At 49.6% G+C, this 18281-nt stretch overlaps 1 protein-coding gene across 6 annotated transcripts in view; it reads right to left on the bottom strand.

Moving 5' to 3' along the window:
• Farp1 (FERM, ARH/RhoGEF and pleckstrin domain protein 1) overlaps positions 1-18281 on the bottom strand; it is a 264905-nt gene that overhangs the window by 203519 nt on the left and 43105 nt on the right. For 5 of the 6 annotated variants that reach the window (XR_003301739.2, XM_026399205.2, XM_026399222.2 and 2 more), the window contains one exon: positions 3387-3580. Coding sequence is in view for 5 of the 6 variants with exons in the window: in XM_026399205.2 (XP_026254990.2) it covers positions 3387-3557 (171 nt within the window). In the remaining variant the exon portion in view is untranslated. Of the gene's footprint in view, positions 1-3386; positions 3581-5990; positions 6061-18281 lie in introns of those variants that run through there. The other variant, XM_026399214.2, reaches the window with a different exon arrangement.

The raw sequence follows: 18281 nt of genomic DNA on the forward strand, positions 1-18281 counted from the left end.
TCTTCCCGTCACCTGAGAGCTTCTTCTCCGCGTGCCGTCAGGACCAGGCCTGCGCAAGGGCCCAACATGGCTCCACTCCACTCCTGTGCGCTGCGCTCCTCCCACATGGCATTGCTGATGAGAAGAGTAAACCCCGGGAAGAAGCCATCCGCTCACCCCACCAATGTCAGAGAAACGAGGTTTGTCTACCAGAGGGTCGTGAAGACCGGGCACATTTAACCTTCTCAGGGGCCTCCGTGGAGGTGGCCTGGCAGGGGGACGTGCCATGAAGCCTTCCAGAGCCCAGGAGTCACCATGTCTTATGACCTCGACAGGAAGGGAAAGCCTCATCTATCGATCCAAAGGCAGAGACTTATTCGCAGAGCATTTTCCACCCAGAGACGATAAAACACCATGCAAGAGCTTACCGTGAATATTGTTTTTGAGTTTTCCTCTCGGCAGAGGAAGTACCCCAATGGACGGTCCAAGTTCAGCAGGAAAGGTAGCCGTGGAACCGGCTACCGAACGGAGGACACTGTCACGCTCTCTGCCCTGGCTTTCCAAAGGTCGACTCTTCACAGTGATTTTTTTTTTAAGTTTATAAATAATGATGGAAACAGCCAGGGTGGGTATGATTTGGTTCTTGGTGCCAAGAAATATTTAGGGAATTTGCACTTAAAACGACTGCTTTGACTTTTAAAGATGGATGCAGGCAGAGTAGGAAGACGAGGCCCAGTGCACTCGATCCCCGGGGGAAGAGGACCGGGTTCACAGAAGAACGACCCCAGAGGGAAACTCCAGAGACTTCTGGCCCTGTGCCCTGCTCATCCGTGTCGCAAACGCAAGCGAGCGAGGAGAATTCACTCACGGGGGCCCAGATGGCGCTGGCGAAGAGGACGCTTCCAGGGCCAGACCCTTGGCTTTGAGAGGTCTCAGCAAAAAAAGTTTTGGAGCAAGATTTTAAAACAAGTCGATTCTGGAGCTGGGTCTCTGCAATCCTGCAGTCACTGTCCTCCAATCCAAGTGCCGTGACTGAGTCACCACGGCAGCCCTGATGGCTTCCAGCTGTGGATGGCCTGGCTCGAGCTGTTCTCAAAGAGCCCAAGGCAGCAATTTAGAGTCCGCTCCATCCACAGAAATGCTGACACTGGCTGTAGCCAGTTAGGGAAACCATCTGTTGTTCATGGACTAAGAAGAAACATTCTGACCAAACTAGAAAAATAAAACATGAATGGATGAGGCCTGTCAAAACGAGCAATGCCACTGAGTTCTACTGTAAAATAAATGCCCTCTAACATTCAGGCAGCAAGCATTGAATGAGGGCCCAGTATGAGTCAGGCACCAGGCTAGAGGCTAGGGGTATGATAAGAAGGCAGGTCCCTAGCCTGAAACGCGGATTCTGTAGTGGCCAAGCACCTCAATGCCCCACCAACTGTACATACTGTCTTTCCAGGAGGCGCCAAGAATTGTTCTAGATACTTTATTTGTCCTGACTTTTTAAATTCTCCTGTAACAGGAGGTAAGGGTCATCATCCTCCTCCTCTTATGGAGCAGAAAGCAGAGGCCAGGCAGCCTAGCTCCACCCTGATAAAAACAGTCACTGCCTCAGGGAGGAGGCCTCTGGGTAAAACTAACAGGATCTTTAAGGATGCACAGGAGTTTATTGGGAGGCTAGAAAGATTCCTTCCAGAGAGGTTAAAAATGCAAAATAGAGCATCAAAATTACTAACAGAGGAAAACAATTCTATTTCTACTTCTTGAGCAGGGACTCCCTAGCTAAACAGTAACTAGGAATAAAGCCTGGACATTCTTCGGTGTGGGGACACTGAAGAACCACAGTGAAGTTCAGCACAATGACCCTGCGGCCAACACACAGCACTTGCCAGCTCCTCGGACCAAATCCCGTTTGGAAGCACCATTCAACAGCAGGGGTGGCTCTCCATGGCCCCCACCAGGAAACACTGAACTGAGTGCCCCCCACAACAGTGGCCAGGAAGAGAAAAGAGGGGGAGGGCAGGGCGGTCCCAGGTTCCAGAGATCTAATTCTCAGACCACTGCAGGTGCTTTCCTCAACGTGCTTTATGACTCCAGAGAGCAGCACGGGCTCTGTTCACTGTTAGGAACGCATCCCCAAGTCACTTCGAGATTGAATCCCACCACAAGAGCGTCTGAAAGGGGCCAGGGTTGTTTGCAATGAGCAATAAATTGGCAGTTTTAAACACGACTATGGTGAGGTTTATCTTTCCCTCAGACACTTAATTCACACTCTCTGAACAATGTTCTTTGAAATAAATGTAATTTACTGAATTATATCCCATAAACAATTAAATGATGGGTTACCACTGTTGATGGCAATTATTAAACCTCAGTCGCTCCAGCCAACAAAATAATGGTCAGACCGTCTCCACTTTAAAAACAGGTGTGTTCCCAAGTTTGAAGTTGGCAGCGTGGCATTCAGGAGTTATTTTCTCCCTTCACAATGTCCAAGGTGCACCATTTAACAGCAGGTCAGAGAAGACGGTCCTCAGGGAAACCCACCCTGGCTTCTGGAGAGCCCAACACAGGAGGTACTCTCTGGCCTGGGGACCCGAACGTGCTGCGCCAGGTAACTGGTACTGTGTGCTGGTGGCGGTCCTCACCCTCGAGCAGAGCCACTGGAGGAGGAGGCCAAGGAGAGGACGAGGCAGGGGCTCAGGAAACAGCAGAAGCCTCGCGGTGGGCAGGGCAGGTGCCTGGGCGAGGGGCTGCAATTGGTGCAGAGGCCAAGGCCACTGGCTCTCCCTGTGCTTGGCCTCTGGCCACCACATGATTCCTTCCCTGGCCCTGGGATGACGGGCCTCTGTGTTTCTAGGGCTGCCATACGGGGCCTGTGCTGGGGTTTCCCACACTCCGCACGCGCCACCTGCCAAGGCCACGAACGTGGTCTCTCCTGATCTCCCAACATGAAAATACACATACGGCTCTTCAGTGGATTTCTCAGGATTTTTCTTGCCAGAACTCTTGTACACAAGTGAAATGGGACACAGACGGACGGACAGACAGACATACACACACACACACACACACACACACACACGTGCACGCGCACACGTGTAAACACTCATATGAGAGAGAAATCGCATGTGATATTAGCAAATTAAACTAGGATCCATCGTGCACACACACACATGCCCAGTTATGGATATGTGTGTGCAGAAAGTCAGGAAAACACAAGTGACGAGGTCATCCACATCACTACATGAGCAATTCACACACAAATCTGAAAACTGGATTGCTCAGGACAAGAATGTGTCGTCGGAGCCAAACAGGCAGACCTTCTCCAGCCTCCTCCTGTCTGAGACGTGGGAAAGACCTTCCCACCCAAGGCTGCCCACACCCTGGGGTTCACAAACACACCCTCTACTTACTGGAACCTCAAAGGCCTCCTGGGTGTCGTCCAGCATCTGGATTTTGATGGACATGAGTTTTCCTGAAGGCGTCGGAGGAGGCTTCTGCCCATGTTCCAGGGTGCTGATCCCCGAATTCTCTGGTGCTCCCAGTCGTGAGCCTGGGGTGGGCTTCTGCTCTATTTCCCCCATGATGAAAGTAGCTTGTAGAATATCTGCAGGAAGCAGTGAGAAAGAAAAATACATCAGGAGACTTTAGAATTACTTAAGTAACTCTTATCATCTTCTCCCCTTTATTATGGGAATTTCTCCAAATCACACCAGGGCGAGCATGCTCTCCACCTGTCCCCCCACACGGGGACCCAGGTAGCTGCCTCCAGTTCATTCACCAGCAATGTCACCTTTAGACACACAAGGCATGAAAATATTTTTGCATCTTTTAGTCATCTGCATATTTTTGCATGTTGCTGCATATTTTATTCTTTTCTTAGTCTCACAGTCAGCTCTTAATTATTCATGCCAGAGACTCGGTTGTGTTCCACATTTTATTCAGTGTCTACAGTGAGCGAAGCACTGCTTTCTACGCGATAAGACGGGTTGGGAAGAAGATAACAACGCCCAGGCCCTGTCGTTAGCCGGTTAATTACCTCACATGGACACAGTAACATATTAAGTGGTGTGGGAATTATCGAGATAAATGGAGAAAACACACATTGTGGCAGCTTCTAATCTGAATGAAGGAATGGTCACACCTCACATGGACACAGGCAGGGTCCTCGAGTTTCCATTACAATAGAAATGTCACAATTATTATATTACAGTAACTTCACGATTCACTTCTTCCTCATCACACAAAACAATTCTCTTCACTCCCTGCACAATCCACTTTCCCATGTCACACCACCCTTGGCCCTGCCTGCCACCGACCCCAGGCTTCACGTGCGCACCTGTCCCTGGCTGACCGCTCCGCCTTCTTTCTCCAACCTGGAAGCCTCTACCACGGCTTTACACCTCAGTTCAAATGTCACACCCTGGACCCTGGAGGCACAGCTCAAATGCCACCGTCCTCTCTGTGCTCCTGGCTCTGTCAAGGCCACCCAATGGTGGAGGAGCCCACGTGCTCCATGGTGTGGGGGGGTGCCCATTTACCTGCCCCCATGGCACTATGGGGACCCTAAAGGAGGTCCCAATCTTGCACACTCTTTGCATCTCAACACCCGCCTAAGCACAAAGCCCGGCAGAGGGGAGCTCAGTGTGGGCTCCCGAAAGACCACGCCATCAACTGGCGCATTTGTACTACGGCTGCAGAAAGAGACACGGAGGAAGGCGACCTCCAAGGAAGACGAGGGTTTCAGGCTGGGGGAGTCTTCCACTGAGGGGACGCGGCTCTGAGCGCAGTTGTGTCTCAACAATGGAGCAATCCTTGGACACAGAGGAGACACACAAGAGGGACAGCGCAGAGGAGGATTCAGGACATAAGTGAGATGGCACGTGGGCAGAAGAACGAGAGGCACGCGTGGAAACAGGCTGAGCTCAGACCCCGGGCCCGCGAGCGCCAGCCGAGACATGCAGCCTGTACCCTGTAGGCACAGGACAACGCGGGGCCAGAGTGACACGTGACAGAAGAAGCAGCTTAGAAAAGAGAACCTGCAGAGGATCGGTGATGGGGAAAGAGATGGCAGGGCGGGGGCCGGGACGTCTCTTCCAAAGCCATGCCAACAACATGCTTGAGTGACAGCTTGGACAGAGGGATGGGACGCGGGGGAGATGTGATAAACCCGCCTTTTCTCACACATCCAGCCACTCGGAGGAGATGAGAGCAAAGGGTGATGGGAAAGTTTCCCTGCAGGGCAGCGGTGGCAGGCAGGAGGGCAGGCGTGGGTCTGACTGGGACCCTGGCTGGGGTTGTAGAGGACGTCCCCGGCTGTCAGGGAGGGGGAGGGGAGCTGGACGCAGGCCGGGCAGAGTCCACCTTGCTGGGTGAGTGAAAGCCTGGGAGTGAACGGAGCGGGCACAGGGGGACCAGGAGGCAGAAGATCCACCAGCCAGTCACAAGGGACGATGGAGGAGGAGAAGATGGGAGTGGGGGACAGGAGAGGGCCAAGGGGACGCCTAGTGACAAAGCCAGCAGTGTGGCAGCAGGCGTGAGGCACAGAGTCAAGCCCGCGTCCCACACTCGCCACGGGGGCCCTTCAGCTCACTCCTCAGGGCAGCCAGCGGCTGGGCGTCCCACTCTGCAGGGTCCTGCCCACTCTCATCCTCTTCCTGAGAGTCCGGTCCCAAGAAATTTCCCAGAAACTTCCTTATGGAGGCGCCCAGCCTCCTTCCCGGTGGTGAATCCTCTGGCGGGGCCCCACGGGCGAGGCCAGCCCCAGGGCAGCAGGACAGAGCCTGTGAGCCCCATCAACAACCTGGGCCAGCAGCCAGATCACCCAGGCCTAAAAAACGTGTCCCTCCATGGGACAGTAGAGCCTGAGAGCCTGCGGCTCACTCTCCACCCCCAACCGCCACCAAGGCCTGGGAGAGACCACTCTTGGCTCTTTCCTGTGACCCGCTCCTTCCTTTGTGAACCCTCTGCAAGTCCCTGTTCCTGCCCTAAATACGCACCAGGAATCGACTTCTAACCTGCTTGGTGTGTGCTGGGCCACCTAGTCGTCCTGAAAGGTGAGGCCAAAGATGCTCGTCTCTAACTCTGAGCCCCGGAAGACAGCACCCACATCAGTTCAGTGAATCCAAGGTGAGGGGTGATGCAGTCATTTCCAGCTGGGCGCAAAATGGTCATCAATCTGGCAGGATTACTTCTGTCTATGTTTCCCGTTTGATGTCTCACGATTAAAACTAAATGCAATCGCCAGAGAAAACTGCGACCCCCACCCGGGGAGCCTCCTCCGCGCTCCCTCCCTCGGTGGGGGTCTGGCCCTTCCTCTCACGGCCTCTGTGCTGGGCTCTGCCACTCTGCCTGCTGCTGCTCAGTCAAGGGTCACGGACTGGCTGGGCTTCAGTGACCAGCCATGGAGCTGATGACAGGAAGGAAGGGGCCCCAAGTCCCATGTCACCCCCCAGAAGGTGCCAGAGCCCTTCCCTGCCAAGGCATCTTCCGACCTACCTGAGTACTGAGCAAGGCCCTCATCCCGTGAACAGAACCTTTTCTTTCCCTCTTGCCCAAGACCCTCAGAGGCATACACAAATTTTTAGTACCCTGGCATTTAAAAATCGGAGTTAATGATTAATGGAGATTGGGTGCCTTAACTTCCTTTTCCTGTAATCCTCAAATGACCCGAGGCCTGTATCATTTCTACTTCTGGGTACTGACGTTTTCACAGAGTATGCCACATGTTCTGTTTCCCGGCTGGTGTGCAACAGTCACTGTGCATGGAAAGTTCTGTTTCATTCAAATATAAACCCAGCCGCGAGTCCTGAGCCCAGCATCCCAAGAATGCCAAGGGAACATCGCGGGAACGCTCCAAGTCATAAACCACAATCGATGTTTGGCATCAAAACTGGTAAACCCGGAATATAGGGTCATCCTCCAGGTAAACAAGTCCAACCAACCTAAAGGTCTCCTGTGTATAAACATTAACCCCTGCTCGGTTCTGGCTTCCCCTCCATTCGCTTTCTGACCTCTGGACTCTGGAGGAACCGTCAAAACGGAGGCTTCATTATCCCTAACGGGATCATTCCAAGCCTAAAAGTAAAAAGCTCTTTGTGAAACTACTTTGCTCGATGTGAAAAGTTACTTCAAGTTAACAAAAAGGAATAAGCTTTTTCACCAGCAGAGAAAAGATTAAAAACTAGAGTCGTCTTGCCATCATATCCTGGTTTAAAGACTTCCTCTTGGAATTCACCCAAAGCAATAAGGAGCACACACACAAAAAAGCAAACTCCTCCCCGCGGGAGAGAGAAGACATCTGCAGCCCCAGGCCACAGGCTGTGAGAAAGAGCTGCCCAGCTGCTGGGCGCTCAGACAGAGAAGCAAGAGGCTTCGAGGGCTGCGGCTTTCAGACAAAAACGGCAGAGCCTCGGTCCCCCAAATAAGTAGAACACCAGCCAGCAATGACTTTCTTGGGACGACATGACAGATGTGTAGATGGGCAGTAGTCCCTTTCCCGGGCACAGGTGGCTTGGAATGAGAAGCCCACAGGCAAGTCACATTTGGAGGAAGCAGCCTAGTGCTGAGGTGAGGGGAGGAAGACAGGTAGTGTCAGGAACAGCGTCTTCACCCAAGTCTCAGCAAGTAAGAGAAACCCAGAGGCCGCAAGATCCCTACACACACACACACACACACACACACACACACCATAGGGTTCCCATGAGGATGGGCCAGGCCCTCTCTGCTGGCCCCAGGGGGAGGCTCCTGCAAGGAGCTGGTGGATAAAGAACTCCTCTCGTGAAAAAATGGGCCTTTACAGAATGCTGCAGGAAATTAAAAAAAGACAGATGAACACCCACCCCGGAAATGTCATGTGCAACAGATTATAAATTTGCCCATGTTACCCTAATTCACAAAGTGTAACAGAATGACAGATTCCATAAACAAAAACATAAAAGGATTCACCAGGGTTCAGGAAGCTCTGGGGAGACTTCTGGAGGAAAATTCCAGAAGCAGAAGTAAAGCAGGAAGGCAGATCCCAGAGGCAATAACAGAAACAAGAACAAGAATAAAAATATTGGTTGAGCATCCCGAATCTGAAAATCCAGAGTGGGAAATGCTCCCAAATCCAAAACTCTGAGGGCACCAACATGATGTCCCAAGTGGGAAATTCCTCACCTGACCTCACATGACCCATGGTGGCCAAAACACTGACGCCCCAAGAATATCGCACAAAGTCACTTTCGGGTTATGTCCATAAGGTGAGTATGAAACAGAAAAGATCTTTGTGGGTAGACTTGGGGCCATCTCATAACGTATATATAAATCATCCCAAATCCAAGAAAATCCAAATCTGAAATACTCACGGTCCCAGGAATTCCATGTAAAGTTATTCAGCCTGGGTCACCCAAATAGAGGCCAAACTGGAGGCAGGTGAAAGGAAATAAATGCTGGCAAAACAATGGGGGTTGAGAAAAGCAAGTACAAGGTTGAAAAACAGAAAACGAATAGACATGAAAGATCATGAAGCGATCCGACACCCCACAATTGGCATCCCTAATGGGGGAAAAAGAACAGAACAAAGGTGGGGGGACCTCAGTGAATAATTCAGGAAATCACTCTAGAAGTGAAAGACGGTTTTCCACAATACATGAACGTATTCCACACCAGGAATAACTACCAGAAAACACTCACCACAAGGACATTTCCCAGGTTACCGCTGGCCTTTAAAAACTAGGAAGGAATTATTTAGAAACCTAGATGAAAGCTTCAAATAAAAACTGGAGGGGACCAAAGTTCAGGTTTCTGCACAGCACACACCTGACCTAACTGTCAAAATGCCTCCAAAGAAATCATTAATCAAAACTTTAAACCCAGCAGTACGTTCACTCGAACATAAATAGCCAAATGTTTAAATAACCAAGAACTCAGGGAAAAAAGTTACCAAAGCCCTTCTTAGAGAAATTAAAGGATAAAATTTGGCAAAACAAGAGGTGAGTAATGAAACAATGAAAAAGTCATTATTAAACTTTAAATTTATTTATCTCATAAAAGGAAGACTACAATAATTATAATGGCTACAAAATATTGTACCTCCTGAAAATATTCAATATAACATAATTAAAAACACAGCAGGGAAAGGAGTAGAAATAGTAAGAGGCACTGAAAGTTGGCTGCTACTTCACATTTTAAAACTGGCAAAAGAAAGAATTTATGTCTCCAGAGAGATGGTTAGTTAGCACATGAAAAAAGTAACCTCACTGGTCATTAGGAAATGCAAATTGTACCCATGATGAGATACGTTTCACACCCACTATAATGGCTACAATAAAAAGGCCAACAATAACAAGTGCTGTCAAGGACATGGAAGAACCGGAACTCATTCATTGCTGGTGGGAATATAAAATAGTACAAATAGTTTGGGAATGTTTTGGAAGTTTCTTTAAAATGTTATAAATTTAGCACAGGACCCAAACCTTCCCTTAATAATGCAACAATTTCATTCCTCAGTATGTACCCAAGACAAATAAAAACATGTCCAAAGACTCATATATAAATGCTCACAGTCAAAAAACACAGACAAGTGGAAATAATCCAAAGTTCATCAAGTGGTGAATATAGAAACAGAATGTGATGCATCCATACAAGGGGTTATCATTCAGCACCACGAAAACCCAACTGTTGATATACAACACAACATGGAGGAACCTCCAAAACATTTTGCTAAGTGAACAAAGCCAGGCAAAAAAGACTACACAGGACAAGATCCTATTTTTATATAAAACACTATAGGGGGAAAATATTATACCCCCCCACACACAAACTTAGGTCACAAAAATTTCTGTTAGCATGCACCCTGTCTGCATACCCACACGAGGGTCCTGCCAATAACTAATTTGTATCGCATACAGAGAAAAGGCTTTATCCAGAGAGTAAATATCCAGACTGCTTGCCTGGGGCTGGTGTGGGACCTGAGCTGACAGTAAAAGGCACAGGGGGCTGGATCTTTAGGGGCGAACAGAAATGTTCAGATGCTAGGTTGTGTTCAAAGTCACACAAGTCTAGACGACGGGAAAAAGACCATGACATTGTACACTGAGAGGAGGCCAAAGTCATGATATGAAAATTACACTTCTACAGGGCTGGATGTGGCTCAGTACGCAGAGTGCTTGCCTGGCATGCACAAGGCCCTGGGTTCGATCCCCGGCACCACCAAAAAAAGAAAAAAAAATTATACCTCAACAAAGCTTGGCTCTGAGGACCAGAACCTCTCTGGAAGAATGGAGAAGTCAATGTCCAGCAAGCTGGCTCCCTTGTGGCCACAGGCTTTTGGAAGGACAAGCCTGAAGAAGCTCGAGTCTTGTTTTTCATTTTATGCCTTTTAAATTTTGTACCATACACACATATTACCTACTGAAAACTAATTATTTTTTTTCTTTCATCTACTAAAAGCACAAAAAGCTGCTGACTCCTTCAGCCCTGTTTAGAGCATAAATCTAATGAAATGAAATCACAGTGAAGAAGGGGACAGCTGTCAATCAAAACAGGTTAACAAAGAAAAATTTTGTGCAAGATTTCCCCCTTCCTGTTTTAAATATAAGCTACTTAAAAATTCCAGGTTAAGAAAAATTCATAGAAAATTGTTATTCATAGAAGAAGCTAGAGAGAGAAGGAGAGAGGGAGAGAGGGAGGGGGGAGAGAGAGAGAGAGAGAGAGAGAGAGAGAGAGAGAGAGAGAGAGAGAAATTGACAGGAAGCTAAAGGGCTGGGCTGTGAGGTCCCCAAAGCACTCAGCACACACATGTCAGCCAGTGACTTTGCATTTGTTGTTTTGTGGGGACAAAAGTCAAATATGTCAGATGCAAAGAGAGGATGACTGGATTCCCAACAGCTCTTTTCATCTACCTTGCTCTTAGGAGCCAGAAACTGCTGTGGGACAAAGCCACCTTATGCTCCTGTCCCCTGGGGTACCAGGGCCAGAGCTGGCCCCAGGAGAGGGGAGGGTGTAGACAAACCAGAAAGACTGGCGGCCAGCAGCTCTGCAGAAGCACAGCACCTCGGCTGGGCTTCTCCAGGGGACTTAGATAAGGGGTTCTGGAAAGTTCAAACACAGCTATCTGTGTGGATAAATGTACTTGTTTCCCAAAAAGTCTGCGAGCAAGAGAAACAACCACAGACCACTGTTTTACATCACCCAGACACTTCACGCGGGGGAGGACCAGGTCACCGTCTGCAAGGAGGGAGCTCCAACTCTACCAGCAAAGTAGGGAAGAAAGAATTAACTACAGAAACTAAATCGAGACTATAGGTCACTGTTTTTTCTCCCTTACCATAATAAAAAAAATTTAAGTTTTTGTTAATTGAATAGGCTATCTTAAATTCTTCCAACAAATCTCCAGAACATATTTCAAGAAAAAATTCAGAACAGAAGGGATATTTCTTCATGTTCATCATTTTTATACACATTAATTCAGAAAAGCTGTTTCAACCCTAACCCCATCGGCTCAAAACCTGAGTCTAGTCAGTACCAAGTACAAGGAGCAAGTTCCCAGCAGGGCCTCACCCACCCGCAGGACGGCTCTCCTCCAGTGACTGCGCTCCCACCGTGGGACACTGGGGTCCAGCAAGCTTCGCAGTCCCAGGGCCGTGCTAAGCTCTTCTGCTGCTTCTCCTTCCTGGCTCCAGGGCCACCTCCAGACCCGGTCTTGCAGGGAGAAGTCCCCCTCCTTCCTCCCTGGGCTGGGCTTGCATTCAGCTCATAGTACACACTTCCCAGGCCTTTCTCCTCTTCCTGCCTTGCCTACGAGATGACAGTCCCCAGGGCCCGGGAGGGTCTAGTTCCCTGGAGGACATCAGCCTCTTGCTTTAGGGCAAGGGCTGGCTCTGGGCTCCAAGTCAGTGGTCCCGGACTTGGAGCCGTGAGAACAGCAGCCAGTGGCACGAGCTGGGATCATCGTCCTCCCCCGCCATCTACAGCAGAGCTTCCTCAAAGGTGCCGGCAAGTCAGCAGAAGCAGAAGCACTTGGGCTGGTTAGACAGCCAAGCTCTTAACAGCAACCCGAACCCCACTGACTTGGAAATGCTGGGGTGGCCCGGTCTCCTGGGTTTTAACAAGTGTTCAAGGTTTGAGATGCAGGCTCAGCCTGGGGACCACCGCTCTGCTGCTGAGGGTCCCAATTAGGATTAGCTCAGAGAAGGGTGTAAACTTCAAATGGCCACAAAGCAGGCTCTTCCCGGTAAGATGACTTCCCCAAGAACATATCTATCTCCCTGCCATGCTTCACACACACACACCAAATGCAGTGAGCCCCTTATGATTTTTGCAATATCTCTTATCCCCCCAGAACTAAATTCTTTGCCAAATCACTTTTAATTTATAATCTAACCTTCTCAAAATAAAGGCAATACCTTTGCACTCTGATTTGGCAGAGCACATTTCCTCCATTAACTAGATAGACAAAGACAAAAATGTGGAATGGAGGCAGAAATAAAAGGAACTGGAAAGAGAAAGCTCTCCTATGGCAACCTGAACCCCACTGACTTGGAAATGCTGGGGTGGCCTGGGCTCCCGGGTTTTAACAACTGTTCAAGGTTTGTGGTGCAGGCTCAGTCTGGGGACCACTGCTCTGCTGCTGAGGGTCCCAACTGCAGAAAATCAGGAACCCAGAAAAAATAAATCCCCAATAATTCAGATTTAGATGATGCCAATTTCTTGATGATCCTGAGAGCACAGTCTTCCGACTTGAGCTCAGCCATCACCCACCTCTACGAAGAAGGCAAGGGGACACGGAACAAAGGAAGAAGGTGGCCTTCTGGAGAACCGTCCCTGCCAGCCCCTCTGACCACACACTAATGTGCACATGGGCACATTCTTAGGCTGGGCCAAACTCACTCTGCTAATGACACTGCGATGTCATCCACTCACTAAAGCAGGTCTCTCTCTTTAATTGACGATGGTCAGCCTCTTCAAATATTTGTAGAAAGCACCTAACCCCTGCCTGCCTGGCTGTCCACAGGAAAGGTGCAGGGTCACTAGATCTGCTTACTCAACATCTATAAAAATAACAAGCATAATACTTAAAGCACACCATCGTTTAAGTGTCCAAATAATCGCCTTCTCCACCATGAACAAACATCCAAGAGGGTATTCTATGTTTCCCTGACTGCACTTTGCCCTTGTGGGACAGGAAGTAGCAATATGGCGCCCTGTGGCCCCGTCAGTGGAGAAAGGATGCATACACATCAGTCAAGAGGGAACAGGTACCCAGAGCTGCTGAAGGCCACGTGTCTGCTTCTGACAACAGGTGAACTGGAAAGCCTCGGAGAAGCCACCTCACTGAGGAACCAAGACGTGAACTGGTCCTTGAGAAAACACTGGGGGTTTTTAAGGACCAGTGATGGCAGGTGGCATGGCGTGGGGGACACGTTGGTACATTCAGTGGTGTGCACTGAGCATCCACCATGTACCGGGATCGGTGCTGACGGTGGATCCTGAAGACAGGTGGGGAAACCGGGAGCGGGAAGGGAAAGGGCAGTGAGGGGTAGAGCGCAGGCTGCCTGAGTACCAAGCCCAGGGGACGGTCCACCGGGGGCGGGACGGCCGCTCACGTCCTTAAGGCGAGGCGAAGGAACACGTGGGTTTGAGGACAAACTTGGACAGTGTGCGCTGGCTAGATCAGGACACAGGCCAGTTAGGGACATCCATGATGCGTGTAACACAAGAAGGTGGTGACGGCGACGATGGAGGGAGAGACGCGTGCTGGGACGAGTCACCGTCCAGCACCTCCCGTGGGGAAGAAGGTGGAACGTGTGAGAGTCCAGAACTCGGACACAGGAGGGAGGACGAGGACGAAGGTCCCCATGGGCACCCTGACTCGGTGCCCAGGAAGCTCTGCGGTCCTGCTGCCACTTCCTGAGCAGCCACCACCCTCACCCTGCGGCCACCTCTCCAGGGCTCTCCCCAGAGTTCGACTCTGGCCAAACAGAGAAGCCGGAGGGTCCAGAAAGAGACACTAGAGACGTGTCTCTGTGTTAGAACCTGTTCCACAGGGGACACCGAGACCGTGGGTGACATCTGGAGGGCGTCTGAAAGGGACACAAGAAGAAAGAACAAGATGAGGGGCTAACATGGATGCCAGTGTTCACAGGAGAGAAGGGGAAGCAAACGCCAGGAGGAATCCCGCATCCTCGGGGCTGGGAGGACGTTTGGGGAGCACCCAGGACCACACTGTCCCTGCAGCACGAATCCCATTTTTACAAAAAAACTGAGCCTCAAAATCCATTATAAAACCCTAATGGGGAACATCGAGGCAAGAGGACCGGCACCAAGCTGGGCACGGTGGAGCGTGCCCGTCATCCCAGTGACTTGGGAGACCGAGGTAGGAGATCCAGGATCACAGCCTCAGCAACTCAGTGAGACCACGTGGAATTGTGGGATTGTGGCTCCGTGGCAGAGCGCTTGCCTCAAACGTACGAGGCGCTGGGTCAGATCCTCAGCAGCACATAAAAATAAATAAATAAGATAAAGGTATTGTGTCCATCTACAACTAAAAAATTATTAAAAAAAAAAAATAAAGGCCTAGGAATGTGGCTCAATGGTTGAGCGCCCCTGGGTTCAATCCCTGGTACCAAAACTAACCCAGCCCAGAGGCTGAGCCACAGTGCTAAATGTCATCCGGGCCATAAGAATGAACACTAAGAAAAGTCCTTCCAGTCTGGGGGCACTAACGGGTCACGGGCACAAAGGCAGAAAGCGGCCATTGAGAAATAGAGACAGACTAGTTACCAATAATATGGATAAGAAATCAATTGGTCTATAGTTAATAGATTGCAGTTTTATGTTTTAGGAAAACTGAGCAGATGATACAGAGGGTTCCCTTACACCTTCTGGCCCCCTGTAGAGCTTCCTGCTATGCACACCCTGCATCAGTGTGGTCTAGTTGTCAAATACAGTTGACGGACCAAGGCTGATTCACCATGATTATTACCATTGGTACTAGGGAGTGAACTCAGGGGCACTCCACCACTAAGCCACATCCCCAGCCCTTTTTTTTTTTTTTTTTTGAATTTTATTTAGAGACAGGGTCTCACTGAGTTGCTTAGGGCCTCACTAAGTTGCTGAGGCTGGCTTTAAACTCACGATCCTCCTGCCTCAGCCTCCCAAGGTGCTGGGATTACAGGTGTATACCACCATGTCCAGCTCTGATTCATGATTATTAACCAAAGTCTATCATTTACATTAGGAATCACTCTGTGGAGCACACCATGGGTTTTGACAGCTGTATAATATCATACTTCAGCACTACGGTGCCAAACGGCATCATTTCACCGCCCTGAAGTCTGTTCTCCATCTATTTGCCCCTTCCCCTCCCCCACCTGCCCCAACAACCACTCATCCTACTGTCTCTAGTTCTGCATCCTCCAGAAGGTCATACTGTCATCATATGGTATGTGGCCTTTCCAAACTGGCTTCTTTCACCTAAGCAACATACATTTGAGGTTTCTCTGTTTTGTGTGTGTGTGGGGGGGGGGGTGGCTTTAAATCTCATTTCCTTATATGACTAATAGCTTTCCACTGTATGGACATACCACAGTTCATTTAACCATTCTGCTGAATGACATCACGGTTGCTTTCAGGTCTTGGCTACTTAGATGCTAGGAGCCACAGCAAAAATATTGATACAGGCACCTTTGGATTTAGTGACTGCCAGCCAGCCATTCAGATTATGATTATGTTAAGTTACATTCATATGGTAATTGGACTCCTGCTGTTTACCTGGGCCCGTTTCGGGACTCAGGTTACTCATGTCACTCTTGTAATGGGAGAGCACACGGCCTCTCACACTTTGAGATGCTTTTCAGTTGCAGAAATGGAAGTAAGTAGATATTACCTCCAAAGGAATAAGTCGAACTTGAGGTTGGGAATGACAGGCCAAGCCCTGGAGCTCAGTGGGCGGACACCATACTGTCAGTTTCTGACTCAGCCAAACCCACATCTGGTCCCCAGCAGGTAATTTCACTTATCTTACCTGGCAAGTGTAATTTAGCTTATCTCAGAGGCCCTAGGAGATAACTTGCTTCCTTTAGTGCAAAAGAAAATGATAGGTTTCAATAACAAACTAAATGGGTCCAGAATGTTTTAAAAAGAAAAAAAAAAAAAACACTAGGTTATTTTCTTTAATAAATCACAAAGCAAAGTTGGATTTATTTCCAAGTCAAGATTGCATATTCCCAGTGGCATCATTATTTAATAAGGAAGTTTCCAATAAAACATCCACCTGCCCTTTGTGATTCTCTGCTGAGATTTTCACACACTGTGGAAATGATTCTTAAGGAATCGATGCCAAAATTTAAATGTGTTCTGCATCCTGTGTAACATTCCTCTGACATCTATTCTGGAGTAACAGTATTGTTTTAATACAATTTTAAGGAAAAAAAAAAGAAAGAAAGAAAGAAAGAAAACATCCCCTCCAGCTTACCAAACCCAGTGAATCACAAATGAAAGGACTTTCTTTCGAGGTGGGGAGAGGAAAGCAATTTCCAGTAAGCCTCCAAGGACAGGCTGTTAACTTCTCCAACAGTTTCAATATTTTTTGAGAAATAAACTACAAGCATATAATCACAATCCAAATGAGGCAATAAAATCCAACAGAAGGGAAAGGGTATTGTGTCCTTCCCTGGAATAAATGATCGGTTGCAACAGTGAAATGTCAAGGAATAAAGCCTGGAATTTAAAAAGCCAAACCCCTTGTGACGTGCTGAGGAAGTCTAAATGTCAGCCTGGCTCACGGATCAGGTAGGTCATAAACAAGGCTGCCCATTTAAAAAACCAGTGATTACCAACGCACATTGTCGCTGCATACTACTGTAAAAAAGAGGCAGGTGGGATCCGATGGCTCCCTGCAGTGGAAGAAGCAGGACAGAGAGGATCCCTGGCGGAAAAGCTGCTTCCATCCTAATGTCTGACATTTTGAATGAAAATGACAAATGGGCCTGGGCTGCAGGCTCGGCCTTCAGGCCTTCAGGAGTCGGGGAACCTAAGTACTATTCTCACCTGACCAACTCGTAGGCAGCACTGTCCACGTGGCGAGCACTGAGCCGAGAGCTTAATAAATACCCACTCACGGGGCTGGGCCTGGGGCTGGGCGGCAGGGCGCTGGCCCAGCAGGTGTGAGCACTGGGTCGGTCCTTAGCACGGCATATGAACATAGGTAAAGGCCTGCTGCTGCCCGTCTACAACTACAGAAAAAAAATATTTTTAATTAAAAAAATTAATAAATAAAATAAATACTAGCTCATTAATCCTCACAACCTCCATGAGGGGACACTATCGCTGCCCCCGTTGTACAGGTGAGGAAACTGAGGCCGATCCAATGCAGTTGGCCTGCCCGGGCCCCGGCCAGTCAGCAGCAGACAGAGATGAGCTGCAGCCAGGCGGTGCCCGGGGGCTTGTCCTTCACCAGCACACCTTCCTGTGGGGCCATTTCTGAAAGTCCCCCGCTCTAGTCTGCAGGGACCTTATGATGCATCACAAAGCTTCCCTAGCCCAGCACCCAGGTGTCAATCAAGCTCCTGGCTAATCATCCCCGGGAGCTCTGAAGGGTGCCGAGGGGAAAAGCTGGGGAATCATCAGAGTGTTTGCTGAGTGACTAGGAAACCTCAACAAAGAGTATGGTTCGCGGTTTGTAGTTCCGCGTTAGGAGTTTTTAAAATGTCTTAAATCTTTCTCGCTCCCATTAGCAAGGATTGATCAACAGGAGGTCAGGCCACACTGAGCCCCCGCAGGAGGAAGGTTCCATGGTGCCCGCCGTCCTGCTGGCTTGAGCACCAGAAAGGTCTACACCCCGGGAGCCCCACGGAGGGCGAGGTTAGACTCCAGACGCTGCTCACAGGCGAAGTCACCGCCCTGAAGAGCAGGTCAGACTGCACAGCTCGGCCGCAGGACACGCAGGACACGAGTGGAGAGTGTCCTGGGCTCCAGGAGCAAGTTCCAGACCGCTTCTGGCTAAAAAGGCGAGTCACAGACTGAAATGGGACATCAAAGCACAGCCCATCACTCCATCTTCCCACCAAGCACCCGACAGCGAGTGCAGTTCACGGATCCGCATCAGGTGACGCTCGCAGTTCTGCACCACGTCCAGAGGGTGAGTGTCTGGACAAGCAGGGCTCACTGAGGGCCTCGGCCAGGGAGGGGCAGGGTACGGGGCGGAAGCTCGGGTCCAAGGCCACCCGCATTCCACAGTGCCCTCCAACAGTGACAGAAACCCCAACCCCACCAGCACAGGCAGAGTGGAAGTAACGATGTCCGTACCAAAGGAAAAGGCAAGA

The sequence above is a fragment of the Urocitellus parryii genome, chromosome 2 (assembly GCF_045843805.1).
Source record: "Urocitellus parryii isolate mUroPar1 chromosome 2, mUroPar1.hap1, whole genome shotgun sequence".
Classification (NCBI taxonomy): domain Eukaryota; kingdom Metazoa; phylum Chordata; class Mammalia; order Rodentia; family Sciuridae; genus Urocitellus; species Urocitellus parryii.